Source organism: Protopterus annectens, chromosome 5.part0 (assembly GCF_019279795.1).
Source record: "Protopterus annectens isolate FY-2018-M chromosome 5.part0, PAN1.0, whole genome shotgun sequence".
NCBI lineage: Eukaryota > Metazoa > Chordata > Ceratodontiformes > Protopteridae > Protopterus > Protopterus annectens.
In genome coordinates, this window is record NC_056735.1 from 1,897,326,953 (window position 1) to 1,897,354,450 (window position 27,498).

The 27,498-nt window shown below is 40.2% G+C and overlaps 1 protein-coding gene across 1 annotated transcript in view; it reads left to right on the forward strand.

Moving 5' to 3' along the window:
• Positions 1-27,498, forward strand: part of SLC25A30 (solute carrier family 25 member 30) — a 685,956-nt gene that overhangs the window by 112,177 nt on the left and 546,281 nt on the right. Inside the window, exon 2 of the mRNA XM_044071715.1 lies at positions 11,359-11,449. Within this exon, the coding sequence (XP_043927650.1) occupies positions 11,383-11,449 (67 nt within the window). The 5' untranslated portion in view covers positions 11,359-11,382. The remainder of the gene's footprint in view (positions 1-11,358; positions 11,450-27,498) is intronic.

The following is a 27,498-nucleotide window of genomic DNA, read 5'->3' on the forward strand; positions in this document are numbered from 1 at the left end:
CAATCCATCCAGTCTCTTCTGTACATTAAAACAGAAAGGCGTACTGGAGTCCTCGAGAGCTAGTCACTATCCGTTCAGTTACTTTACCCCCACCATGGCCTCTAAGCACTTTGCTTAATGCAGAGCATCCGAGCTAGTTCCCAGGTCACTAAAATTCTACTACTGTGATTATATACTAATGGTTATTTTTTTTTTACTTTCTGACCTGATATCAATGTCTTCTAACCAGGGCTTACTTGTTCACATTCCTAAATCCCTGGGCTTTTTAAAAAAAAAAAAAAAAAAAAAAAAAAAAAACTTCAGTTGTTAGACACTAAGCCTATGTCTGTTGCCGTTATTTCCGCACTGCTAGCTACAGTATTTTATGCAGTCCCTTTCTGTAGAACTGACAATACAATGGTCTGTTCCTTACCAGCCTTTACCTTTCCTCTCCCCGTTTCTTCGATTTGGTATTTGTTGGTGTTTCCAGCCATAGGACAGGTGGTAGGACAATCCGTCCTCTTCCTCACTTGTTAACCACAGTATTTTCCCATCTTCCCCACTATGGTATGGGCACAGATGAACTGGAGGATGGTCCTTCCTTATGGCTCTATTTAAAGATGATATTATTTTGTAGCTGACAAGCAGAAAGGAACATTACAGTGTTGTGGAACACTTTGAGACCATTTCAAATCTTTTTGGGATACAAAATGAACAAAGGCAGTACAGGTAAAATAAGTATCCGCACATGAATTGGTTCATCAATATCCGTATTTATGGGGACATGATTAAAAATTATTCTGATGTGACAGCTAAGGATATGTAGGAAAAAAAATAAACAAAAGGTAATACAAAAACTGGGAAAATGGAAGGCTGTTATATGAATATTGATAGTAAGATATACAAGCAGTTAAAATGTTTTAGTCCCTTTAGCCTTATTTACAGGTCACGCATATTTTTTTATCAACTAGAGCAGAAGTTGTGGATAGCAATTAAAGAATTGAAAGCTTTTATCTGGGAGGGAAGACTGCAAAAATCAAGTGGGATTACCTGATTATCTGATTTGAAGGGGAATTTTAGAGCAGCATGGTTAAGACTCTTATGTATAGCACAAACGGAAAACTATAATTCTAAGTGGAAAGGGATAATGAGGAAACGGGGGGGGGGAGAGCTCAAGTAACAAGGAGAGACTGGAATTTTGGAAGCAGACCTTTAAGGAGAATAACAATCATAAAATGTTATATTCGTAAAGTAGCAGAAAGTATGCTAAGAACTAAGTCAACTTGGGAATGGAGAAAGGAGATTCTTCCGATAGGGATGACTGCAATTAGGTATACAGACAATAGGCAAGTTGGGGCTGGAATTTATTGGAGAAATTAGGTATACAGACGATAGGCAAGTTGGGGCTGGAATTTATTGGAGAAAACTGGCAAAGGAACCAAGGTATTGGGAGCAAATAACTAGCGATGATTCGGTAATAGAATGGGAAGATGCAAAGTATTTATTTGGGCAGTATGCAATCAGATTATAGGCAAAAAGAAAGAAATATGGTCCTAAATGAAATAGAATCTAGAACAGAAGCTGACCTTAAGAAAGGAATAATTAATAGAGTATATAACATTTTGCATGATGACTATAGGAATCTGAGGAGGTTAGAAAGGATTGGGAAGAGAGCTTGGATAAGCAATTCATAAAGAAACAATGGGGAAATTTTATATATATTTTTTTATATATATATATATATATATATATATATATATATATATATATATATATATATAATGTGTGTGTGTGTGTGTGTGTGTGTCTCCCAAATATACAACAAAGTCTAGAAGATTTAGGATCTTTGCTTGAATGTGTTCACATAGGTATTTTTATAATCCAAGTAGACTCCAAAGAATTTTTTCATCAGGTAGACAGCAACATTTTGGAAGTGTGTTTGGGAAGAAAGAGGCAACTGGGAACATATTTTCTGGGAGTGCGGTGAGTTGGCAGACTTTAAAGATTCCCTGCAGACTGCTCTGTCAGAGATACTGGGTGAGCAAATTGGTTTAACTAAGGAAGTTATTGTTATTTTGTTGAGCTGTGATACAGAATCTGAATTGTCTAGACATAGTAAAGCCTTGCTGAGTCTAATTATGGTGGCTGCCAAAAAAGTATTTACTAGAAAATGGAAATCCAAGTGTAAACCAACTTTACTAGAAGTAGCGAGTATAGTAAGAGATAAAACTGGAATCGGGATCTTTAGACAAGGGTAGGAGCAAATTACATAGGAAAAGATGGGAATTGTGGGAACAATACATGCAGAGGGGAACAAGGTGTAAAAGAAGGCAGGATTTGAATGAGCTATGTAATGTTTGACTGGCAATAGCTTGCTAGATTATAAGTGATGTGTACTGTTTGCAACTACAGTTATGTCAACGTGGTCTGTAATGTGTACTTTTTCAACTGAAATTATGTCAGTATGGTTTGTTTTCATTTATTGAGTGCCTTTGTCATACGTGATAATTTAATAAAGATGTTTCTTTAAAAAAAATAAATTTCCACAGAAGCATCATACCGTTAATTTGGATGCGGTGAAATTCTTGAGGGTAGAGTGGTTGTCTTATGTGTTGCGCCTCAGAATATCATGTTGTACCATATATGCTTATGTATAATGTGTCCTCATAAATAAGTTGAGGGCATGTTTTAGGATCAAAGACCTATTTAAATATATTGTCCCTTGTACAAGTCTAGCTGAGAAAATGAGAGGGGCACTTGGGAAATTATGTGAAATCTGCAGCGGTCACTGATGCACTTCCTCTCCTTAATTGCTAAATACATTAATTGCAATTGAAATCACTGTTGTGATTGAGGAGAATGGATGTGCCAGATAATGACAGCAGCAGAATGAGTATTATGTTATTTACAAAAACTAATTTCTACCACATATATGCACTGAATTGTCATTCCATTAGAGGTATAAATATTTTAATTCTCCAGAAAAAATGTCTATTTGTAAAGTGTTGTGGCTCAAATTCTGGTGGTTGAAGCAGGCAAAGTGGGTCAAATTCAGCATTGAGATGCACGGAAATTCCTACAGGTGGAAGAGTAGGATTAGATGCATTTTATAGCTGGTAATCCTGTTGTTGTTTAGTTGTAAAACTTCAAGGGGAGGGCTGACATCTGCCTTTTTATACGTAGGTGCTAAATTGTGGGAGTATAGATCTTCACTGTCATAACCTGACATTTTTGCATTTTACTTGGCTTCTATCAGATGCATTATGTTTCTTCTTATAGTTCAGAATATTGTACTGGCCTAGCATGTTTCTTTACCAAGCTGTCATTACATCTGTTGGAATTCAGCAATGAGCCAAAATATTTTTCTTTTTTTAAAATAGAAATTTATTGCTAACAAGTAGTGAACAATCGAGATCAAAACTCTCAAGGCAGTTAGGTCAATAAATAACAAACAGTTCAAAGTTCCTAGAACCCTATAAAGAAAACCCAGCTAAGAGCCTGGAGTTAGTGTTGCTTGCAGGTATACAAGACTGCATTGGTATTAGAGATCCACAGCAATGTTCTTACAGTGTATAGTAATTTATTCTAACTCTCCAAACTGTCATGCAGCTTGAGCTGACTAAAAGGCAAATATAGGTGCAAAGCCCTTCAGAGCTCCAATGAGTTCACTTCTCTGATGCTTTTTTGGATTGACAGTTGGCTTGTGCTTTCCTTTGCTGTACAGATAAGTTCCGTTTTGGGGGGGGGGTCCATTTTCTTTGTGTTGCTGTGCCTATCACTTTCCTCTTCAGGAAAGTTATTTTAAAGCAAGGAGTGTTGTGTTTTACTGAACTGTCAAGAGACTGTAATATACTTTCAAATGGAGCAGTCATTTTTCCTTTCAGTTTAAAAATGGTGTAAAGTAACTGAAAACTTTTTTTGTGAATAAGTTGTGTTTATTTTACTTTTGTGGGGCTGGCATAGTATAAGTTTTATTTATTTATTTATTTATTTTTTACTGTATTTTTCTGTCAAAACAGTGCCTTTTGTAGACTGGTAGTGTTTACTTGTATTTGATGCTCCTCTTCTCCAGAAAGAGGCACCATTTTCAGCTTTACCATGGAACAGACTACCGGTCCCACTCTTCCAGCCACAAAAAGAAAAAATTAAGGAAACAGAATTTGCCATCATAGCAGGCTAGCAGTATGCCTCAGCTACAGGTGTGTAACTCTGCTGTGACCATTTGTTGTACCTTAGACCACTCATCTTTTACCCCTGATCCCTCTGATATAGCATATACAGCCACTATGGACCAGGGATTAATGTCCACTGCAGATGTTGTGGTCCCCTCAATGGGCAAGAGAGAGCTACTCATGTTTGTCCTGGGAGAGGGAACTGGGAATATTTCACCATTGTGTCAGAATGCTGTACCCATCCCTGGGGAAGCTGCTGCTGCCATAAGTAACACAATTGGCCCAATTTTTCCTGCCAAAAAGGAACAGAAAACCAAACATATCTACTTCTTTTCAAATTTATTTTGACAGAAATAGTTTAATGGGTCTGGCTCAGGCTATGATTTAGGCTCTTGATCCTTCCTGTAAAGTAGTTTCTGGTAAAAGAAAGGGGGATACCTCTTTTTTCCAGAAGAAATTTGAGATGGGTGTGCAGGGATGGATGCAGGTTTTTTTCGTCTGATTTCTGATTCAGACTCTGAGGAGAACTCAGTTTCTGATTCTCCCTATGGAGGTTTCTTTTTCTGTGAGACTGTTGCTAGAATGTGCCATTATTTTCAGTAGGAGAACACTGAGGTTTATCAGTCCCTTGAACATTAGTTGTTACAGAAGGATTTTCCAGATCCTACACCCTTTCCTCCTGTTCTGTCTGCTTTTGAGGATGTGTGCATTACTGCCTGCAGCTTTTCTGATAGTCAGCCAGCTGTCCCTAAAAGGGCAGATAGAATGTATAAAGTTCCTCGGTCGTAAATTTTTATACTCTGTTCCAAACCTGACCCAGCAGCTTGATCCCATTGCTGTTAAGGACCTAGTCGATTCCAATCCATATCTTTCTGATAAGGATGGGAAAATTGATAAATACGGGGGAAAAGTGTATACTTCTGTATCTTTGATTTTCAGAATTTTGAATTGTCAGACTCTTATGTTAAAGTTTGTGTTGACTAATTGTGAAAGTATGAGGAATGTTTTATCTGCAATTTCTTCTTGTGAGGAAATATCTGCTTTAAATAAGTTAAGCTACTTCTGTTGCACAGGTCACTACTCATTGTTTATAGTTTGTGTATGACTGTGTTGATATTTCTTCTAGTGCTATAGCCATGGGTTCTGTTTGAGGAGGTTTGCATGGCTACATTTTCAGAACCTCCCATGTGATGTTAAAAATGAGATTTCAAATTCACCCTTTGATAGAGATTTAGTGCTTGGCCCCTCTGATGACAAGATTATCAAAAGTGTGACAAAAGGAGTTTGCTAATCCAGATTTTTCAGCTTCCTTTTCCAAAATGTCTAAAGGTTTTTCAATCTACTCAGCCAGTTTTGGCAAAAAGCAGAATAAACAGTCTGAACAAAATACAGTTGAACAGAAGTTTAAGACAAAATGGCAAGGGGATTACAAAAAGAAGTCTTGAACCTCCCAAAACCAAAGACAGTTCAAGTCTGACTATTTAAGAGACCTTGTGACCCCCTCCCACCCTGGACCCTCTTTTCTTCCAGAAAGTCTGAATCTCAATTTGTCTGTTTGGCAACAGATAGTTTCAGATCGAGTTCCCAAAATCATTCATCAAGGTTACAGATGGCAGTGGGAGGAAATTCTCCTTTCCAGGGAGTCATTCTTCATCCTGGAGGGGTGATTTCATTGTCTGATATATGAGAGTTTAACCAAGTCTCTGTTAAGACGACTAGGTCTGATGTGTAATGGGAAAGGGTGGCATGCAGTTCATGAACCTTTTTGCCAGCACGTCTGAGATTTAGATTTAGAAGTAGTAAGTCTGACCCTTTACAAAGTAGGTTGAGTATGTTTTGCAGATGAGGGTGGACTGAGGGGATGTAGTTAGGATCAGGATTTGGGTGTAAATCACCACTTATTGTGGGTTTAGTAGCTATGTTTATTAGTACATGCATGAGTTTGGATATATGTTTTTGATGCCTATAAGAGATATTTTTAGTATTTTTTTTTTTTTTTTTTTTGAGAGGAGGGATTTTATGATGTAGGTGGTCGAAATTAGTAGTATTTTAGGATAATTGGTGATATTTCTAGGTGAGCAATTTGAAAGATGAGGTTGAGGGATGTGATTTTTGTAGCTAAATTGGGGTGGACATAGGTGGTAGTGGTAAGTCATTAAGTGGGCAGCTGTTAAGAAAAGAAGGGGTATGGCATTTAGGAGTAACATTTAGGGACTGTTGGGTTGATTAGGAAGGGGAAGATTAATTTATTACTAAAGATGTGGTAGAAGTAAAGGTCTGTGATAAGTGAAAGGGTGAATAGTTATGTTTGTATGAAGGTCTAGTGGCTAAGAGGTAAAATGCTTGAGAGGATATAAAGATAGTAGTTAAGTAATGGCTAGAATAAGATAGGTCAATGATTATATCTAAATATATTAGAGACTAGAATCATGTTAATTAGGTCTGTGCCTATGTTGTATAGTAGTTGAGAGATTTGTTTGTTGATTGGATACGGATTTAGTGTGGGAGTGGTCTGGTTAGGATAAATCTAGGTGTTGCAGGAGTGGCTGGGAATGGGGGCAGGATAGGGGAGAGGAGTGAGCCCAAGCATAGCAAGGGAAAATGGAGCAGGTTGCACCTGACTCTACACAAAGGACCTGTCTGGAACAATCAGATAGGTAGGCTAAAGTTTGATAAAACTGTGTAGCGTTATGTAGAATAGAGAAAATATAGTTTTTTTTTTTTTTTTTTTTTTAGCATAAGTGGACAGAATAAGGGAGGAAGGAAGATTTAAGATGTTAGAAAAGAGGTATGAGGTTAGAATACAGTGGTTAGGGACAAATAGCTAGAGATCGCGGTAATGAAGAAGAGTAGTGCAGGTTCCAAAAAGTATGATTAGAGAATTAAGATATTAAAAAGAGTGCTAGAAACCTTTACAGAGGACAAGATTGAAAATAAAAGTGGAGGAAACTAGTTAAGAGTATTTCATCGAATAGATATTCACTGGGAACTATTGCAGCTGGCGATGTGTTGCAGAGACAAGGGCTAGGCAAAATTGATGTTTAACATGAACACAAACAGACACCTACATTGTTTAAAGTAATTGAGAAAGATGGGGATGGCAGTTCAGAAGGTCGTTGCTTTCGTGAAGGTTTTGCAGGGTGGTTGAGTGTTGGACTTTGGCACAATCACTATACAGTCTGTTTATGAATTTATTTCAATTGGGGCCCATAGCTCGCCCATATTGCCAGGGATAATACATAGCTAGCTTGGTGAGGAAAGAAAGGAAACTGCTGGTGCTTCATTAACCTTCTTGTATCTAGATTTGGAATACAGACTTGCATGGTTTGCTAGCCTGGTTCAGTAGACTTAACTGTATCACTTCTGTGCATTTGACTACATGCTATTTAAGCCATTGATGTTGGTGTTCTTGTGGTGATTTAATGATGCATGAAATGGACATAATGGTACTGTTAAGGGTGACCTCTTTCTCTATAGAGCTAATGTGGTGGTAGTGTGGATAAGGCTGTTAAATATAAGGAGTTGCAGTTTTTGCAATTATGTATAATAACTTTTGTGACGCCCACCACTGCTGCCAGTATGTGACAGGCACCACTATGTGTTATCCTCATGCTGGGCTAGTAATCAAGGAGCCTGAATCCTCACTTCTGACATGGAGAGGGACATGCCCTTGGAATACAGATGGATGCACTCAGTATTTCCAGATGCAGACCTCTCTACATCAAGTGCAGTTTCCCTTAAGAGCACACAGGGAGCACACTCAGCCTGGGGTCTGGATGTTTCTTTATCTGTCTCCCGCCAGATCCCCAGTAAGGCTCTCCACTGGTAGAGCGGTCAGGTTAGGTCCTCACCCAAGTGTCTAAGCCAAGTTCTCCAGCACCCTATCTGTAAACCCAGTGCTTTGTGTCCCTGCCCCAAGTAGCTGACGCACTCTTTTTAATATTTAATACACACACACACACACACACACACACACACACACACACACACACACAAAGGCTGGCACAGGTTTACTAGCTATGCCCCCTTCTGCCAAGACTCTAAGGTAGATTCAATGCCACCAGACACTCCACAATCAGTTACTCTAAGGCCCTTTCAAGGGTGTCAAGTTATACTGTGTAATATTAATACAATGGCACTAGTTCACCAAGGTGGCTAGGCCTTCTGGAGTGGCCCACACAGAGTCACCATATAAGTACAAGTACTCTCAAAGATTAGATACCAAGTACCAGCCACAATGAAAGTTTTAAGTATATTTAATAATAAATAATAAAAGAACATAAAAACCACAGAGTTCAAATCACAGAAAATATTGAAAAGCACAACGATGAACAGACTCAGACAAATAAAGAAAAACAATATCTAAACTAAGCTTCACTATATTCCTGACTGAATTTAAGATACTTTACTATTCCCTATTAACTTACTTGGGCAAGGCAAGACGTAATTGGTGAGCAGTCTTTCTAGTCAGGCTCCCCAAACAGAATACTCTTTTTTTTTAGCTTACTCCCTGTAAAATACAATATCCAAGATTACTTGCAGAATTACCTCATCTGGTCACCTACATCTAGGTTCCCACAATATCTCCTTTTGAAGTTTGAGACAGGAATTGACTACATATGGCTGCAGTACACATCCAACTGTTTATGGCAGTGCCTGGAGGCGTTCTCTCTTTTCACTGTGCTAATGAACAAAGGCTGTGTCTCAGACCCATCGTCTCCAGTCCTACTCAGCACTGTGGTGTGCCTTTCAAGGATTTAGCAGCTCATTTACATTTCCCTTATTTTTTTTTTTTTAAATAAACCAGCTGATTAACCTTTGCTGTGCCACTGTCCTCTATTAAAACATATACATTTAATTCAAATACAATAATATCATGTACATTTCTCTTCACATCAGCAGGGTGCACTGTTGATGCATTCAACACAATTAACACAAGCAGAGCTCACAAATACATTTTCAGCACAAGCATCTGTATAAGTCAGCTTGATACACAGATGACCTATAATTATTTACAGGATTCCAGCTAGCTGTGCTGGCAGAAGTCATACATCCACTGCCCTACTTCTCCCTGGCATTGCTGGCAGTACCTCATATCGCCAGAAGTATAATGTGCTGATTTTTGTAGGAAGTTGAAGAATCTATTTTGTAGCTAGACCACTGTTTATTTTTAATTTATTTGTTATTTTGAGAAAGCTCGTGGTTGTGTTGATTATTGATCATTTGCAGCTACTTTCAGACACATTCCATACCAAATCTGGACAGATATAAGCAGTGAAAAACTATAAGAGCAGAAGGAATTTTGGCATATTATGTTTTTTTAACTGTAAAGTATCCACAAAGTTTGAAGCAAAGAAACCCGGGCCAAACCCTATGCCATGATGCTGTGATTTTTGTCAGAACCAGATAATTCATATTGTTATAGGAGTACATTTATTCACACCAGTAGTGCTTTTTATGCTCTTGACTTTAACATCCATGGCTCCTATTGACAATATGACAGTTTTGGGGGCTGTATTTCTTTACTAAGTGACTTACCAGTTAATAGGGAGAATGCAAATGAATGAGTATAAAACAAAACGACAGACTGTTGATGTAGGATGCAGTGCAATGGAGATATTAATTGTTGTTAATCACTTACAATGCATGTTTTCATATTTGCATTTATATTTTCATAACTGAGTCAGCTGCTTGTTTTAGAGGGGCAAAGTGTGAAATGCCATTGTGAGCGACAGAAATGTACAGTGTCATTGACTATGTATAATGCACTGTGTTGGTAATATTCCTAGTTGGTTGCTAGCATGTATAAAGATATACAGTATTTTCGTACTTGTATTAATATTTTCAAAACCATCTGACTTGCAAACTGTTCCATAACATTTGGAGAAACCTTTGAGGGTGGTTGAAAAAATTTGCTATTGATATTTGCACTACAACTTGTACAGTGTGAGTGAGTGTTATTTATGCTATTATGCAAATAAGCATTATGTTTCATATTTCTGTAAATATTTTGATAATCATGTACTCCCAAATTAATTTCTTGCATCATGTAGAAGCTCAAAGTCTCTTGAATAAAAATGCTGCTAACGTTTTGTGGCTAGGTTATATAGTTTCTAATACATGAAAAATTGTTTATGAAAACTTGAGAGAAAAATATCCTTCTAGATTTTTATTTTTCCACATAATTATGCAGTATTGATGTAAAGCCTATGAATTCACAGAAATCCAACACTAGAATGAAAACTTTTTGCTGAATGGATTGATGTTTGCAAGTTTCTAATATCATTTGTTTTTCATAAGAGTTTATATTTATTTGGCTTGTGTTTTTTAATTTGATTTTCAGGAAATACTAATGTAAGAACACTTGTAGGCTGTAGAAGGCAACACATTACACAGCTATTAGGTTTAAATGAGTTAATTGAAGGGGTGACCTTAAAGCATAGGGATAAAAGACATGGGGCCAGACTCAATAAAGCCTTCACTGTGTACACGATATGTATTCAGTAAAATTCTTATCACTTTTTTTGCTTTCTAGTCACTCACATTGCACTAAGTATACATGTAGTCTCTACTTTGTGATAAGCTTTATGAACCCTGTCAATATTTAAAGCTGCAAGAATATCAATAGGATAACTAAATTTAGGAGCTAGAAGGTGTGCGTTATATTGTGTTGTCTGTTCAGTCAGAACAATGTACACTTAGTGTAGGCTTTGTTGAATCTGGCCCATGATTCCTGTCAGAAAAACTCTCGGTAAGATGATTGTTATTTTTTTTTATTATTTTATTCTATTTATTCATTTTTAATTTTGGTTGCAAGTTAAAATTAACAGGCTGTGATGAATCGTATCAGAAAAGATGATCAAGAAAGCAGCAGATCTGTTCTGGGGAAAAGATTATAAGGTGTTGGGAGATGGAAATGGTATTTGGTTTTATATCTCTTTATTGGAAATGTCTCTTCAGTTTATTTTCTTTCAGCTAAGAGCACCTTGTTTTAAAGGGTTTGGTGTAGTGAATAACAGACATGCACACTGTGTTAGTTCACACTGTTTAATGCTAAAATAGTGCCTGGAATAAATTGGTAACAAATGGATATAACAAGAATGTGAATAGAGAACATTCTGCTTTAGTGGCTGTTACAAGTTGTTTGTGATGGTTTGCATGGGTATTTATGATGAGTATTTGACTAATTTTGCCCTCTATCTTGCAGACGTCTAAAGGGTGTCCACAGAGTATGATGTCCAACTGCAGTTGGAAACCTTTTGTTTATGGAGGTTTAGCATCCATTACTGCAGAATGTGGTAAGTTTTTAACTATTTTTGTTAAATATGCAGGTTGAATAATGAATGGATAATGCAGAATAGTAGATTTTTATACTAAAGATTTTTCATCTGAAAAATGGTATTTAACATTTGCAGTAGCAGTTTGGAAATACTACGTAGAGTGCTTTCTTTGTGAAACCACATTCATATCTGATACTGAATTGATTGCTAAGGCTGTGAGTTTCAACTTTGCTGCAGTCTGTGGGTGTTGCAAGGAGAGAAGTTGACTCAAATACACACAAAAAGTAATTGTAGTAAAAATATTGGGTTTGTTACAGCAACACTCAAAAAATGTAGTAGGATGTGGAGATTTTGGAGCAGTTATACCTCTGGAAATTTTAGTGGTCAAATGTACCCTTTTTGTTATAGAACCTGACGTTTTGCCATTTTTTTAGTTCTCATTTTTTACCTAAAGAGAAGACGATACAGATGTTCAACTAACACCATATTACTGACATGTAGGGATAGTAGGGCCATGCTACCCTATCTCTGGCAGTCTGCCAAAGCTCAGAGCTCTTTCCCCTACCTGTCAGTGGGTGTTACGGGACCAGTCACCTGAGAGTAAAGGGACTGCCACAGTAAGAGAAGGATCTCTGAAGACTGCTCATTACACTGGATATTTCGGTAGCTGAGCTCAGATGACCCTTTGGGGTTTTATTTCTTCCCTCTGCATTCTGCCTTTCTGTGCTTGAATAGTATATTCTGTTTATGTATTTTTTTTATTGGAAAAGTATATATGCTTAAGGTTTTACATTATGTACAGTATAGGATTTATACTGTTTTTATGCTAATTATTGGTTTCTAAGCCGTGCATTGTGTTTTATGGCCATTGGTTAATGTTTAACAGAGTTTCCATACTAAGGCCATTTGTAGAGTTTTTGTCATTGCCTTTTACTTCAAGAGACACAGCTTAATTGCATATGTTAGTTCCAGTGAGTAAAAGCTTCATTTGAAAGTTTTGACATAAAAGCCTGCTGATCTGATGTTGTCCTTTTCATTCTTCCTCACTGATGGGGTTACGGATCAGACCCTCTGATCCAACTCAGCCACATTTTCAAGACTTTGGATCCTCGTCTCAAGCTCCTCTCTCTTCCCATAATGCCTTACACCATCCCTAACTCTTCGGATCGTGTTTGCCACCAGAATGTAAGACAGAAGATTGCTGGGTCTGTAGCTGTAAGGATTTTTATTAATCATTTCATATGAACTTAATTTAGGGATGTTTTCCTCTGCGTTCTTATTTTTGCTTCGTTCCTCCCTCGGTGACCATTTATGGTCACATATTGTTTTTTAAGCCACTGTTCCATATCCTGCTTGGTTTTTATTTTGAATTCTGTTATGGGGTGCCACTGTCATGATTTTCATTGTCCAGTTGTCTCCCTCGTTGTCCAGGTTCTTGTAGTCTGTCTTTGTAACCTTGATCGGATGCTGTGTGCCATTTGACTGTCCAGACTCTTGGACTCGGTCCGGGCATACCTCTCATCTGTACATCTACATGATTTCTGTTTATTTTTCTTGTCATAGGCTTCTTATCTCTGGCTACAACTGTTCTGCCTTTCCTTGCTCAAATTTTTTTTCTTTGCACTTGCGTTGGTATTAAAATACTTCTTAACAGCAGACTTTCTAAACTCTTGCCTGCTATCAAAATGTCCAATTATTTTCCTTTATCTCACTGCAGTTGCTTCTCTTCTCCTGTGAGATTCTCCTCTCAGCTGATTGGGTTTTCCCAGAATGTCCTTATTTTTGCCCCAAATGTTTGGTCTGCTCCTCATAGAATTTGTTGTTTTCTGGCAAATCATTGGGATGATCCGAGGACTGAAGTCACCAATTGTGACATTCTTTTGAGTTTCACACTTCAAGTCCTTCAGAGGATGTATGCTAACACAAACCCCGTTGTATTAGCCCTACAGAACAAGGTTTGATTGTCCCTGTGTACGGTTCGATGAATGTGGATGCTCTCTAGTGCTTCTTTGCAGTTCTGGTGGCATTGTCAGATGGTAGATGTTCATTTTTCCATTTTCTTGGCCTGTGCTGATCCATTCCTACCGATTTTTTTCAGTCAGTAAGGTTTCTCGCTATTGGAGGTGGTGAGGTGTATCACAGACTGTTCTCCCTGCTGACCTGTTTTTTCAGTGTACAGAATTTTACTTTTCCTTTGGTCTGTTCCTGCGGAATTCCGTCCTTCCTTCCTCTTTTGCCTTGCCTCAAATTTTTTTGTGGTGGCTGGTTGGAAACCAGTTCTCAGAATGCTGACAGTTTCTGTGGTCCTGAATCATGGTTAACGTTGTTAACCAATCAAACACGGTAAGCATGGTCTGAACATTGGATTCTTTTGTTGCCGAGCAGAGGAGTTTAAAGCTCCTCTCCTCATGCCCATTACAACTTTTACTTGTTTCTTTTGGGGCTCAGCCTCTAGTAAAAAGAAAGAAACATACTGGAGATCAGTAGGAGGATCTCTGATCCAATTTGTCAGATCCCAAGTTACTAGAGCACCTGTCAGATCCCAGGTCCTCCTTGGATCTGACAGGTTCAGCCCCTGTCATGTTTTTCTCCATTTGTCTGTAGATCCTCCTTGGATCCTAAGCATTTGGATCCGACTATCTCTAAGATTCTTAAGGCAGTGCACAACCAATATGGATCAGATACACCTGCTGACGTCTTTGGATCCTATTCCCACCATCGGATCCGATAGATCTGACCACTCTTTTTTTTGGATCCTAAGACTGAGATCCGATGGACATTAAGTGCCCACAGACAGCTGGGTAATTCTCTATCCAATGTATTCTGATCTGTAGCTAATGGACCGTCATGGTTTTCCTTGGATCCAAAGCACTCCATGGATCTGATGGCTTTGTTTTTATTTTTTATCTTGCTTCTGCGACCTAATCCTTGCCATGCCCCTCAGCGCCCCAGATCTTTGCAGAATACCCAGAATTTAGCCTTTTTAGCCTCTTCTCAAAAGGTGTCATTTTGGGAAAGTCATTTGAGTTGTTGGAGAATTTAACTAACAATATACTTCGACTTCCAGACTTCATATCCTTCAGAGAAATGCAGGCTAGGACAATCCTGTGATTCCAGCAACTTTCTAAGTTTGGGAAAGTAACATTTGAAAATCTGTTCATATCTAAGTATGGGTTCTTCTGGTTACCTTAAATTAAATTAAACCCGGGAACTCAAACCAGAGAAATTGGAATAAGGTTTAAGGTGCTTATCTCAAAAGATTTTGTCACCTGGACAAATTGGCTAAGCTTAAAATGGCCCACATAGCCATTAGCCTAATACTGGTCTTTGTACCAGTCATCAGAATCCCTTTTTCCTCCTGTCTTTAGGCTCCAGATCTAACTATCCTTCTTCCCAGAGCCTTCAGTTCGGTGGAGAGACAGAGAGACCTTCTTCCCCAGTCAAGCTCCCTTTGTTTTTTCAGTGGCAGGTCATGTATTATGCTGGCCATTATCTCGCTGTTTGGATCCTGTACACCACTTCCTCCAGATTAATTGTTCTACTAAGGGAAATTCTCCCTAGGAGTTCATTTAATAGGAGTGGGTGTTCTGACTCCTTCATAAGGTTCCTCATAAAGGAGGGGGGATTCTCCATGCCTCCTACAACTAAGTCCCCCTTCCTTTGACCTCGTACGAACCACGGGACTTCCACTGGAAATGGCGGTAGTGATGGATGTCAATAAGCAAAGCTGATGTTCAAAGTCTGTCTATCCACGCTCCCAACAGTGAGTCTGGAACTGTGGACAGTATTGCTTATCAACTTTTTGAGTCTACGGTATGGCAGGAAACTTTTAGTCTTGTCTTTCCTAGCTCTTTGAAAAGACTCCTACTCGTTTCATTGGAGGGGCCCCTCTTTTTCAACCAACTGATCCTGACTAAATTGTTAACCGATGTCCCTACATGATACTATGTTACTTCCAGTAGCTCCTCATGCGTCGTTGTTAATGCCCTCATTGATGTCTCCTCTTTATTCAGGGAATCAGTGAAGGATGCAGTTTCCCATAGTTTACAAACAGGGAGGCAAGACCACTATCACCAGAATCTACCTTCTCTCCTTGGAGTACTCTTTGAGGAAACAGAGGTGGTAAGGAAACGTGGCTACACCCACCTTTGAGGTTCCTCACAATTCAAGTGGAAACCTTTCTTTCAAGGGCAAAGTGGACAACTTCAGCTGTTGGTGCGCCACAGAGACTGAAGTGGCCTGCAGCACTAGGGTTCTGAATATTCCTTTTGCTGATGGGATCTATCAGCGAAACAGAACATCGCTTGACTGTCCACCTCTCGAGCCTTTCAGGGATCCTGTCCCTTTCCATCTGTACACCAGTGATAACATTACAGACAACATTTGGGGAACTAAATATAAGAGGTTTCTTCATCCCCCTTTTCTCTTCTGCATCCCATTATCAAGGAAGACGTTTCCCTGCGTTTATACAGTCAGGAAGAGTTGGCAGTTTAATAAGACTTTGGGGGGGGGGGGGCAAAAAAAAAAAAGGATCCTGAACCAATCCTAAATCTTAACTAATCTTGATCGATATATACAGAATCAAAGCTCTTCATGCCTTACAGTTCCATCCTTTTGTTTCTTTCTTGCAAGGTAAAATGGATGTACTCCAGGACGTACATACTACATTAAAATAGACAGGCGATCTGGGATTAATTTAGATTTTCAATTGGGATCCAGTCACTCCTAGCCAGATTAACTTCCTTTACACTAACCACAGATCCCAAGGTGTTTGCCAAATCCTGGGTGGTCATAGCATCTTACATGAGACTAGTAGGATTATAGCTGTTTTTTCATGTACGAATGGCGGACTTCTCGCTGCCCTTATGTATCAGCTTCAACAAGCCAGGTTTTTCTTGTTCTCTCATATACCCTTTAAATTCCTGGAAATTATGGAATATGCAGACAAATAAAATTGATTCCTTATAGAATCTAGATTTTTCATGGGGAAGCAGTTGAGTACTATGATTCATGTTCATCCTCACCTTGATAAACGTAGCATATGGTTCCCTGTTTTTTCTCCTGCGACTGTCAGCGAAACTGTCGTCATTACCATTCAGTCAGCATCAGTTTTCTTGTCCCGCTAGCTCTTCTAGCTATTTTTCGTCATGTAAATTTTTTAGGATACCTGGCAGTTCAATGGTCTATTCTCTATGAGGCTCTATCTTCTCTTATAAACACTCTTGACTTTACCCCTTGATCCCGAAATATCTGCTTAAAGCAAACAGGCAGAGTGACGCTGTAACCTCATTGCCTCCTTTTGACATTCAGGTATGACTCTCCTCTCTTTCCATTTCTATATTAATCTGAAGTATCCTCCAGGGTTTCTGGAGCCCAATCACACTCTTCTGTTCCACCCAATAGAGATCAAGTACATATTTTTCCATGCCCTCTACCTAACCTCATGGTGTCTCCAATTTCAGTTACAATACTATAGTCCAGCCTTGCTTCTCCCTTTCGTGACATTTTGTTGTTTCCTGGAAGAACTCTACTTAGAAAGCCTATAGAAGCAATGGAAATAATTATCCTTAAGGGTTTCTAACCAGAACAGTGGCCCTTTCTCAGCTACTATTTCTGCCATCTTCTTTACTAAACCTCAGTTAGTAACCTTATGGATTTTCACTCTGGAAACCAGTTTGTTCCCTTGATAATTTCCAGATTATGTAAAGTTCCTAAAGGAATCTTGGTGCTTATACCTCTCATGAAAGACCCCTCTTCTTGGATTATCATAGTTATTCTTCAGGGACTGATTCAGAAAACCTTTGAACCAGTGAACAATTGTGATATGAGTTTTTTTTCATGGAAAACAGTCCTTTTGGTAGCAATTACATTGATACAACACATTTCAGAGCTTCAGGCTTTGTATGCCAAGTCTTACATTATTTTACATAGTGTACCTCTCCCGACCATTCCCTCCTTTATGCACAGAGTAGCCACAGAAGCAAACTTTAATCAATCCATACAATTGCCAATTTTCTTTCTCAATTTTTCTCATAAGGACAAATGCATGTTACACCTCCTTGATAGTCACAGACAATTATGTTTCTACCTTCACATATCAACAGTACAGAAAGTCTGACCAGCTGTGTTTTTTCTTTTTCTACTAACAGCTTAGGTCAAGCGGTCTCCAAAAATTATGGCCAAATAGATTGCTGACTATATTTCCCTGATTTATTCCCAAAATGGTTTGGTATGGCCTCGTCCTCCTAGAGACTGTTCTACGAGGTCTATGGCTATCTCATCTGCTATTTCTTCCAGAGCTTCTATTGATAATATATGTGCTGCAGCCACTTGGTCAAAGACTTGTACCTTTGTAATGCATTACAAATTGGACATGGTTTGTAGAGTTTCCTTTGCTTCAACAGTGCTCCTGCATATCCTTCCTTGAGGACCTCCCAGTTGTTACGTAGTTGGGGATTCTGACCCATCAGTGAGGAGGAATGAAAAGGACAACATCAGATTTAGGAGTTATGTACATACCATAACTTGGCATCTGTGTTGTCCAATTTCATTGTTTCTTACCTTCCCTTCCAGCCATTCCCTGGCCTTGTCATTCCTAGAAGGATCTTGGATAATATAGGAACTGTCATGTTCTGGTTTGAACCGCAATCTTTTTCTTTATCTGTTTTGTCTCTATAAATCAGTAGGCTGTAGGCAGCAAACTTGATCTGAGGAGTTAGGGATGGTGAGAGGCATTATGGGAAAAGGAGTAGCTCGAGACTAGGATCCAAAGTCTTGGAAAATACGGCAGAGTTGGATCCAAGGGTTAGATTCATAATCCATCAGTGAGGAAGAATGAAAATGGAACACATGCCAAGTTATGGTAAGTACATAACTCCTAATTTGTGCTTTTTTTTTTTTCTTTGGGGCTATGACTATTTGAGGTTATGTTTCTAGCATTTTAAACACATTTTTCATTTAAATCACAATGTTGGTGCCATTTTGTTTATTAAACAATTTTGACAGGAGTTTTTCATAAGTTTATACTTGTATTCCTTGTCTAAGAGTAAGGTGCTGAAGCTAGCCTTTGTTAATTTTGTGCTTTGAACCCTGTTACTGAAAATATATATATTTTTTTCAGTGATGTGCTCATTAAGAGTATCCCTAAAGAAATGGTCTTTAGATTGCTTTTTAGAGGAAGAATAGTGGGATTTGGCCATCCTTTTATTAGGCTGACTATGCAACCAGTATTTGGTATTGAAATAAATAGTTTCTTGTCCCCTGACTTGATGAATTCATATATTGTACACCCCCCCCCCTCCCCAGCTAGGAGTCCCTTGTGCACAAGAAATATGCCTCAGCCTATGGCTTGTGACTCAGCAGCAGCTTTTAAGCAGGTTATCAAACCACTCGCCTTCTTTTGCCTTCAGGTCCCTTGGTGTGATGTTAGTACCACAGCTGTATGTGACATGAGGGTCAGACGCATCATTCAGGACTGTACCAGTTCTGGATTCAGGTATGCTGGAACCAAACTGTTTAGGTGCAGGGGAAGTCAGAGGTGCAGAATCTGTTGCCAATGTTGATACATCCTTTCAAGGATTCTCCAACTAGTGTAATGCATGCAAAAAGTGACAGAAGACCTACCACATCGCAGAGCAACAGTCTCTGACTGGGTTTCCATTTGAGGTGGCTATGGCTAGATCCATTTTTCAGGCAGGTGATTGTGGTGTGCAAATTCGGGTTATGAGTAGCACTCACACCCTCGTTCATCCACCTTGGGATCCTCATAATTAAATGTCAGATTCTGAATCCCTTTCAAAAGTGTCATAGGTTCATAGGTTCATACTAGGCTGTCTGCCCTAGGGCATTTATAAGCCTAGCCAGAATGTGTTTGGCTTTCGCCACCCATTTTAAATTTATTTTGCTATGCCCTTTTTCGAGGTTAGTATACTGTGCCTCTGTCTAACAGTGACACAGAAGTGATACCCGGGGTAAACCTACGATCTCCCATCCACTCATCAAGATTCCTCTTGAATAGAGTCAATGAGGGACTCTGCCTGACCTGGACTGGGATTTTATTCCAGAGTGAAGGGAGCCTCTGGGTTATGAATCTGTCCCTCCAGCATGTCCTATTTATTTCAGTGCTGAGGTTCAAGTCTCTCGAGCGCGTAGCTCGATGGGATTTGGATTTTCTGAGGTGCAGCATGTTCATTAATTCCGGGTTGGACATGGCTTTATATGTCAGGCACAGATCGCCTCTGAACAGGCGGTATGCCACTGAGTAGAGCTGGAGTTTCTTTAACCGGGCAGCATATGGCATCTGTTTGAGCCCTTTGATCCTCTTGGTGAGGTAATTTTGGGGTCTTTCCAGTTGCAGGTGTCTGGTAAGGTACATCCCAAAAGGGGCATTGTACTCCATTATGGGCCTGATGAGGGATGAGTAAAGAGGCACGATGACCTCCCCTGATCTAGATGTGAATCCCTTCATGATTAGGTATAATTTGTCATAATCCAAACAGTCTGCTTCCTCTGAGGATGAACAGGTGCATAAAACCAAACGGATGTTTTATTTTTCCTAATTGATGGCTAGATTTAGGGATATATTCACTTAGAAGCAACCTTCTTCTGCTCCCAAAGTCAGCAGGTTACATGATCTTTTGGAGGATGAGGTCCCAGATGTGGCAACCTTTCCTCCATTAATCCCTGCGTTGGAAGATGTTTTTAACAGTTTGCAATTCTCCTCCATTGAGTGTTTAAGAAATTCAGGGTGTGCTTGACCATGCTGATCCAAGTCCCCTTGTCTGTGGAGTCTACTGCTGTGTCTCCAGCAACATCTTCCAGCAAAAAGACTGTCATCAACAAATCCAGTCCCTTCAGATAAGCTGGGTAAGTGGCTAGAATCTCAGGGAAAGAAGCTGGTGCAGTCCAGCACTGTAGCCTTTAAGGTATTTAACTACCAGTATTCTGTGTGGAAGTTTGCGTTGAGGTGTATATATAGTTTAAATGAGGTTGCTGCATTATTACCTGCTGACCAAAAAAGTCCATGTCAAAGATAATGTGTCTGATGTTTCTCAAGTGTCTAAAGATGCTTTAGAGTCTCTTGGAGAGGGCCGATACTGTTTCTAGAAATGCAGTGATGTCTTTGGTGATAAAAGAGTATATTTATTTGCATAGTCAAAACTTTTCCGATTAGTTAAAAAACATGAGATGAATGATCCACTTGATTCTGATAGTGTGTTTAGTACAGGAACAAATCAGATCCTTAAACACTCTGATGGCAGAGGTGAACCGATGCAGAGGATGTCTAAAATGTGCCATACTCCCAAATTTCTCTCTATTAAGCAGGTTAATTTTCAGCAGCCCAACAAGCAGAAGTCCTGGCTAAATAAAAGCCAAGGCACAAAAAGGAAATGGCAGGATGAGAACTGTACCAAACATAACAAGAGGGGTTCCTTTCCCAAAAAGGATAACCCCTCTTCCACTCTTCCAACCTGTGACTATGCTGAGGTTTGGCACCAGTCTTTTCCCAAGTCCCCCTCTAGATGCCTCATCTCGAAAGTTAGCTCTGGCCATCAGTAGTTTCTAACAAATGGGTGACATTTCTGGCAGAGGTTACAGGTGGCAGTAGAAGGAACATCTGCCTCAGTTCAAGGGGGTGCTCCCTCACCCGCCCAACCAGACCTTGTTATTCGCTCCAAATGCTGGATTCTGTGATCATAGAACCGGTCCTGTCTTTCCTTCAGAAGAAAGAGAGGTTTCTACTCCAGAATCTTCCTGGTTTCCAAAAGAAGAGCTGTCTTGGAGACTGATGTTGGACCTATCCTTTCTTAATACCTTCATCAAGGTCCCAAAGTTCAAGGTGCTCACCTTGCAGACAGAGCTTCCTTTTCTGCTGGACCACTGCTTTTTGGTGACCCAGACTTGAAGGATGCAGATCATCATATCCCCATTGCTTGTTGCTTTGGGAGATATCTGAGATTTGTTGTGTCTGGTTTGCACTGTCAGTTTATCCACTGCACTTGAAGTGTTTACCAGATGCCTTGCTGTGGTAGTGGCTCACTGCTGGATTCTTGGCATTCACATTTTTCCTTACTTGGACAACTTGCTCATCTGTACATAATCTGTATCCAGGTGTTTGGAATCGTAGAGAAGGTGTGTACCTTACTCTTTCAGGTAGGGTTCAGGATGAATCTTTGGAAAGTCATACCTGACACCCTTGCAAAGACTCCTTTCCTAGGTGCGCTGCTTAATTGATTTTAGCAAGACAATGGCCTTTCTCTCAAAAACAAGTTCCTGTCTTATCAGATAGTATTTCAGGAATTCTCCAGGAGGACATTTGCCTTATTAAGAGAATTTCTAAGTATTCTAGGTGGCATACGTGATTCTCATGATATCACTGTCCTAAATCCACATAAGGAAAATTCAGTGGTATGTCCAGAATTGTTGGACCTAGCACATACATTCCCTGAAATCTGTTTTGGGTGCTACTGCACTTCATCAGACTAGAATTTCAGTGACGGAGAGTACAGTTAAATATCAGTCCAGAACTTCCCTTCTTCCTTCCTGGACCAGCACAGTCTGTTCAGACAGATTCATCCAACTTTGCTTTGGGAGCTGCGTCAATGGGAATGCAAGTGCAGGCCACTTGGCGCATCAGTGTCAAGGAAATATTGACAGTGATTTGTACCCTGAAAGTCCTTCACCACCTATGGACACAGAGTCCTCCTCTGGTGGCTGTCACAACATCACAGTGATGTGGTACTTCAACAAACAAGGGGTGCAAGGTCATACCCTCTGTCTGTTGGCAGCGATGGCCTGGGAGCTGGCTTTACATCATTCGCTGACTCTTCGGCCTACATCCCGTCATTGCAAAATGTCATTGCAGACGGACTATGCAGATTCTGGGCAGACCCACAGGAGTGGCAGCTCAAGGCAGTGGTATTCCAGAATCTAGTTTAAATGTCAGGATCACTTTAAATCTGTTTATGCTTGGAAGGCAGACACATTCTCATTCCCTTGGACAAGAATTTTCCTGTATGCATTTCTACCCTTTCTATTGATTCATAAGGCCCTTGTGAGGGTTCAGAAAGAAGTGCCAAAAATCTTTTTGGTGATCCCTATTGGTCCAGGTAGTCTTGGTTCTCCCTTCTGATGGTGTTGGCCAAGGAAAATTACCACAGATTTCTTCACATTCTGGATTTGTTCACACAGTCAGGGATGACTTGTGCACCCCCGTTTGGAACAACTATAACTTCCTGGATAACTTTGTTTAGGCACTTGTTTTATGAGGCTGTGCAGCAGGTGTTAAAGAAGGCCCAAAAACCTGTTACTAGAAAATCTTATGTTTACAGATGTATGAGATTTTCTAAGTGGAGCCTAAATAGGAACAAAGGGTCCCTTGAAGTTAGTATTCCTTTGGTCTTGAAATACTGATGTGAGCTACTTCAGGGTGGCTTATTGTATGCATCTAGTAAGGTGCATGTAGTGGCCATCTCTGCTTGTCTGCCAATGGCTCTCCCTCTTCTTCTCTTTTTGTAAAACAGTTCATGAAAGGAGTATTGCATATGAGATCCCTTTGCAAGCAAATTCCTTCTTTGTGGGATCTCAGCTGTGTTCTGGAAAAACTGACCTTACCACCTTTCGAACCTACCACTCAGGCTGATCTGAATTTCTTAACATGAAAAATTATTTTGCTTTTTGCTACTGACATACTGCAAGGTGAGTCTGTGAGCTGCAAGTTCATAGGTTCATAAGTGTGTACTAGGCTAATGGCCCTGGAGCCTTTACAAGCCTAGCCTATAAAAGTGCCGTGGCATCATGCTGCCCAACATTAGTTCCCAGTGCTTCTATCAAGTAGAGCCACTGGAGTGATCCCTGGGGTGAACTTTCTATTTCCTATCCACTCATCAAGATTCCTTTTGAAGAGGGCCAGTGAGGTGCTCTGCTTGACATGTATGGGAAGTCTTTTCCAGAGCATGGGTAGTCTCTGTGTTATGAACATGTTCCTCCAGCATGTTCTGTTGATTGTGGTAATGAGGTTGAGGTCTCTGGAGCATGTGGTGTGGAGAGATTGGGATTTCTTTAGCTGTAGCATTTCTAACAGAGCTGGGTCAGACATGGCTTTATACGTCAAGCAGAGATCACTTCTTAGTAGATGATATGAGATGGAGAATAGCTGGAGTTTTTTGAGTCTGTCCATGTAGGACATGCTTAAGGCCTAGGATCCTCTTCGTGATGTACTTTTGTGGCCTTTCCAGCTGTTGCATGTATCTAGTGAGGTACATGCCAAATAGGGCATTATACTCAATGACTGGTTTAATGAGGGAAGAGTAGAGAGAGATGACCTCTTTCTTCCTGGATGCAAAACCCTTGGTAATGAGATGTGCCACATAGGACTTTCTGACCACAGTGGCAGTGTGGTGGTCGAAGGAGAGGTTGATGTCAACGTGTGTCCCAGATCTCTTATAACGCCTTCAGTGTTCAGTGGACTCCCATCGATGTGATAATTAGTGGGAACTGAGTTTTTCCCAAAGGGGATGATGACACATTTTTTGGCATTAAGCTTAAGGCCATGGTTTCGACACCAGTCATTGGTCTCAGTGAGGCCTTTCTGTAGGATGTCTACACTCACTTGGGGAGTTAATAATGGCTCCCAGCTTGTAGTCGTCTGCGAACCTAGTCAGCCAGTCCCTCTGTGTTGGCCTGGACTTTTGAGAAGTAGATGCCACACAGGAGAGGACCCAGGACCAGTCCGTGTGGGAATCCACTTGTTGACTGGTCGGCAGTCTGACTTGGAGTCTGCTACTTTCACACTGTGGGTTCTATCTGTGAAACCGTTTTCAACCCACCTAGTGATAATACGGGTTGATGCCTAGTTTGGTGAGTTTATCAATAATTCCTGAGTGGGAAATGGTATCAAAAGCCTTGGCCAGATCGAGGTAGGCTGTATGAACTGCCTTGCCCTCATCCACAGCTGTGGTGACTGACTGAAAAAAGTCAACCAGGTTGAGCAGGCATGATCTACTTTTCACAAAACCAAATTTCATGAGATCTAGAGTTTGGAGATTCCCTATGTCCTTGTTAATTAGGTCCATGATGATGCGCTCCATAGCCTTACATATCAGACTCTTCAGGCTAATGGGGCAATAATTCCCTGGGTCTGTAGTCGTTCCCCCTTTATGGAGAGGGATGACTGTAGCAGTGTGTCATTCGGTAGGGCCAAAGCCTGAAGTGAGGCTGTGATTGAATAGAGCACACAGATGTGGTGCCAGTTCACTTTGTAGTTCATGTAGAACACATCCAGGGATATTGTCGGATCCCTTGGAAGGTGTATTCTTGGCCTTGGACAATGCAGTTTTATCCTGTGCTGTAGTAATACTAGGTGCCTGGCATTCCTCCTGTATTGTGATTGGTCTTTGGGGGGGCATGGGGGTAAAGTTGGCACTGAATCTGTCGGCCAGTATGATGGCAATATCTGTTGGCTCAGTATAGGATGTACCATTGTACAGTAACTCAGAGCAAACCTGGATATTGCCGTGGAGATTCTTGATATAACTATAGAAAGCTTTGTGGTTGTTTTTAGTGTCTGTTGCAATTCTGCCTTCATAGCTGGCTTTAGAGGTTTTGATGAGGGATCTCAACTTTTTGTTGCTAATAAGGGAGTTTTTCCAGTCTTGTCTCATGTTGAGTCAGCCTTACCTGTGATAGGATTGTGTTATGCACAAACCCCTCTTTTATGACGAAAGGGGTCTCTGAAGTCACCATCAATCAGTTTGTTAACTTCCCTGTGGTTTTTCCACAGCTTTAAGAATAAGGGAAAAACTATATTGTATACCTTGAATGCGCATCGGCAGCTCAGGTGCTGTCTTAACAGAAAGAAACCCTTCCGGAAGGCTGAAAGACTTTGTATTACCTGCACAGGAGCAGTGAACGGTCAGCCTGTCTCCAAGTAAACCATTGCACATTGTTTGTCCACTGGTATTATTTTTTGTTACACTGACCATGACAAGGTGAAACCATAGGTTCGTAGGTGGTTACTGTTCTACTGACCTGAAGGTATTTATAAACCTAGCCATGTGTACCCAATATAATACTAGAGAAACCCAATATAAAGGATCTTTCCTAAACTCGAGAGCTTAGTTAGCAATGGCGGCCCATATCTAGGAGGGTTCTAGGTGAAATCCCCGGCTGGAATTTACATTTTCCCATCCAGTCATCCAGGCTATGCTTAAACAGTCCTAGATGGGCTTTGTTAAATGTGAATTGGTTATTCCAGGGATGGCAACCTTTGACAGATGTATCTGTCTCTCCACCAGATTTTATTTATGTTGCAGGCCAGGTTAAGGTCCCTGGAGTGGGAGACCCTTGTCCCATTTAACTTAAGGATGTGCAGCATTTCAATTAGGTTTCGAAATGGGATTGCTCTGCAGGCCAGGCACAAGTTTCCCCTAGTCTGTTGCTACTGAGTACAGTGACAGTGACTTCAGTCTGTCAGTGTATACATTTGCAGGAGACCCTGCATTTTCTTGGTTAGAAATCTTTGAGGTCTCTCAAGTTGCTGCAGATGTCTGGTAAGGCACATACTAAAGGGAGCATTGTACTCCATTATTGACCTGATGAGGGTTGAGTACAGGGGTGTTATGACCTCTTTCACTCTTGAGACAATAGTGTGGTGCGTTTCACTAAGCATCCGGTTCTTGATAGTCTGAGATCCTCAGGGAATTCTTCCTTCACTGGTGACTTTCTCTCAAAATTTTTTCAAGTTCTTGATTAGTGTTGTTCCTTCTTAGTCTTTACCATATTTTCTACCATCATTCCTTGTCAGGAAAAGAGTCTTTTTTTTGTGGTCTCTTTCCTCCCATTCCCTACCCTGTCCCTTCTGATATATTTAAACCTTAAATATATTTAATAACTAGATATTTTTAAATTGTTAGATACAGACATAAATATATATGTGTGTGTGTGTGTGTGTGTGTGTGTGCGTGAATATATATGGGGGAAAAAAAAAAAATATATATATATATATATATATATATATATATATATATATATATATATATATATATATAATCTATTCAGTTATTTACCTGGAATGCTAATTCCAACTAATACGCGGCTTCTCAGTGCTTCTGTGGATCACTAGTGATATCTGCATTGCTTACTGTACTTATTTCCTTGTTTCACTTGAAAGAAAGTTACTGTTTGTCGTTTTTGCATTTAAGTTCCCTGCAACACACTGCACTTAAGTTACCTGGCACTTGCTCACTAAAGCAATTATACAAGTCGGCACTAAAAATTAAAAGCACTACACCCTCACTCCCCACTGGCCCTTGTTTTCAATTATTAAGGAATTCCCAATATTATTCTAGCATGTCCAAAGGTCAGTTGTCAATCTCCTCTCCGGTCCAGCTGGTGAATCTGGGAATCTTGAGGCAATGTTACAACTGCCTCATGTACACAGACAACCCTCTCCTCCTCCCAACAAATTCCAACACATGTGAGAGATGCAACCATATAGCCAAACTGGAGGCTAAGCTCTCTCAACTCAGTACTGGCATAACCAGTCAGGAGGAGAAGGAAACCACACTCACTACAATTCCAATCTCACATAGACCTACCACGACAGCAAACCAAACACATAATCACACAAAAACATACTCGGAGGCTCTAAATAAAGATCTGCCTAAGCAGCAGAGACCTCCAAAGCAGACACCCAAGCAACCGCTACCCCAAAACAAAACGTTTAACACATATCTCACAAAGGCCAGTGTGCCGAACAGTCACAGCCCTTAAGACTAAACAACACACCTGATACACTTGTAATAGGTGACTCTATCGTCAGGCACACTGACATCCCACTCACCAGGCTGAACAAGGAGAGGGTCACTGTGAGCAGCCTGTCGGGCGCTAGGATCCGCCACATAACACAAGCACTCAGGTCACTCCAAGGCAAGTACAAATATGACTCAGTCATTGTCCATGCTGGTGTGAATTACCTGAGACATACCTCCCTGGACTACATGAAAAGAGACATAAAGGAGCTCCCTGAGCATGTAGCCCAGGCCGGTATGACCCTGACCTTGAGTAGC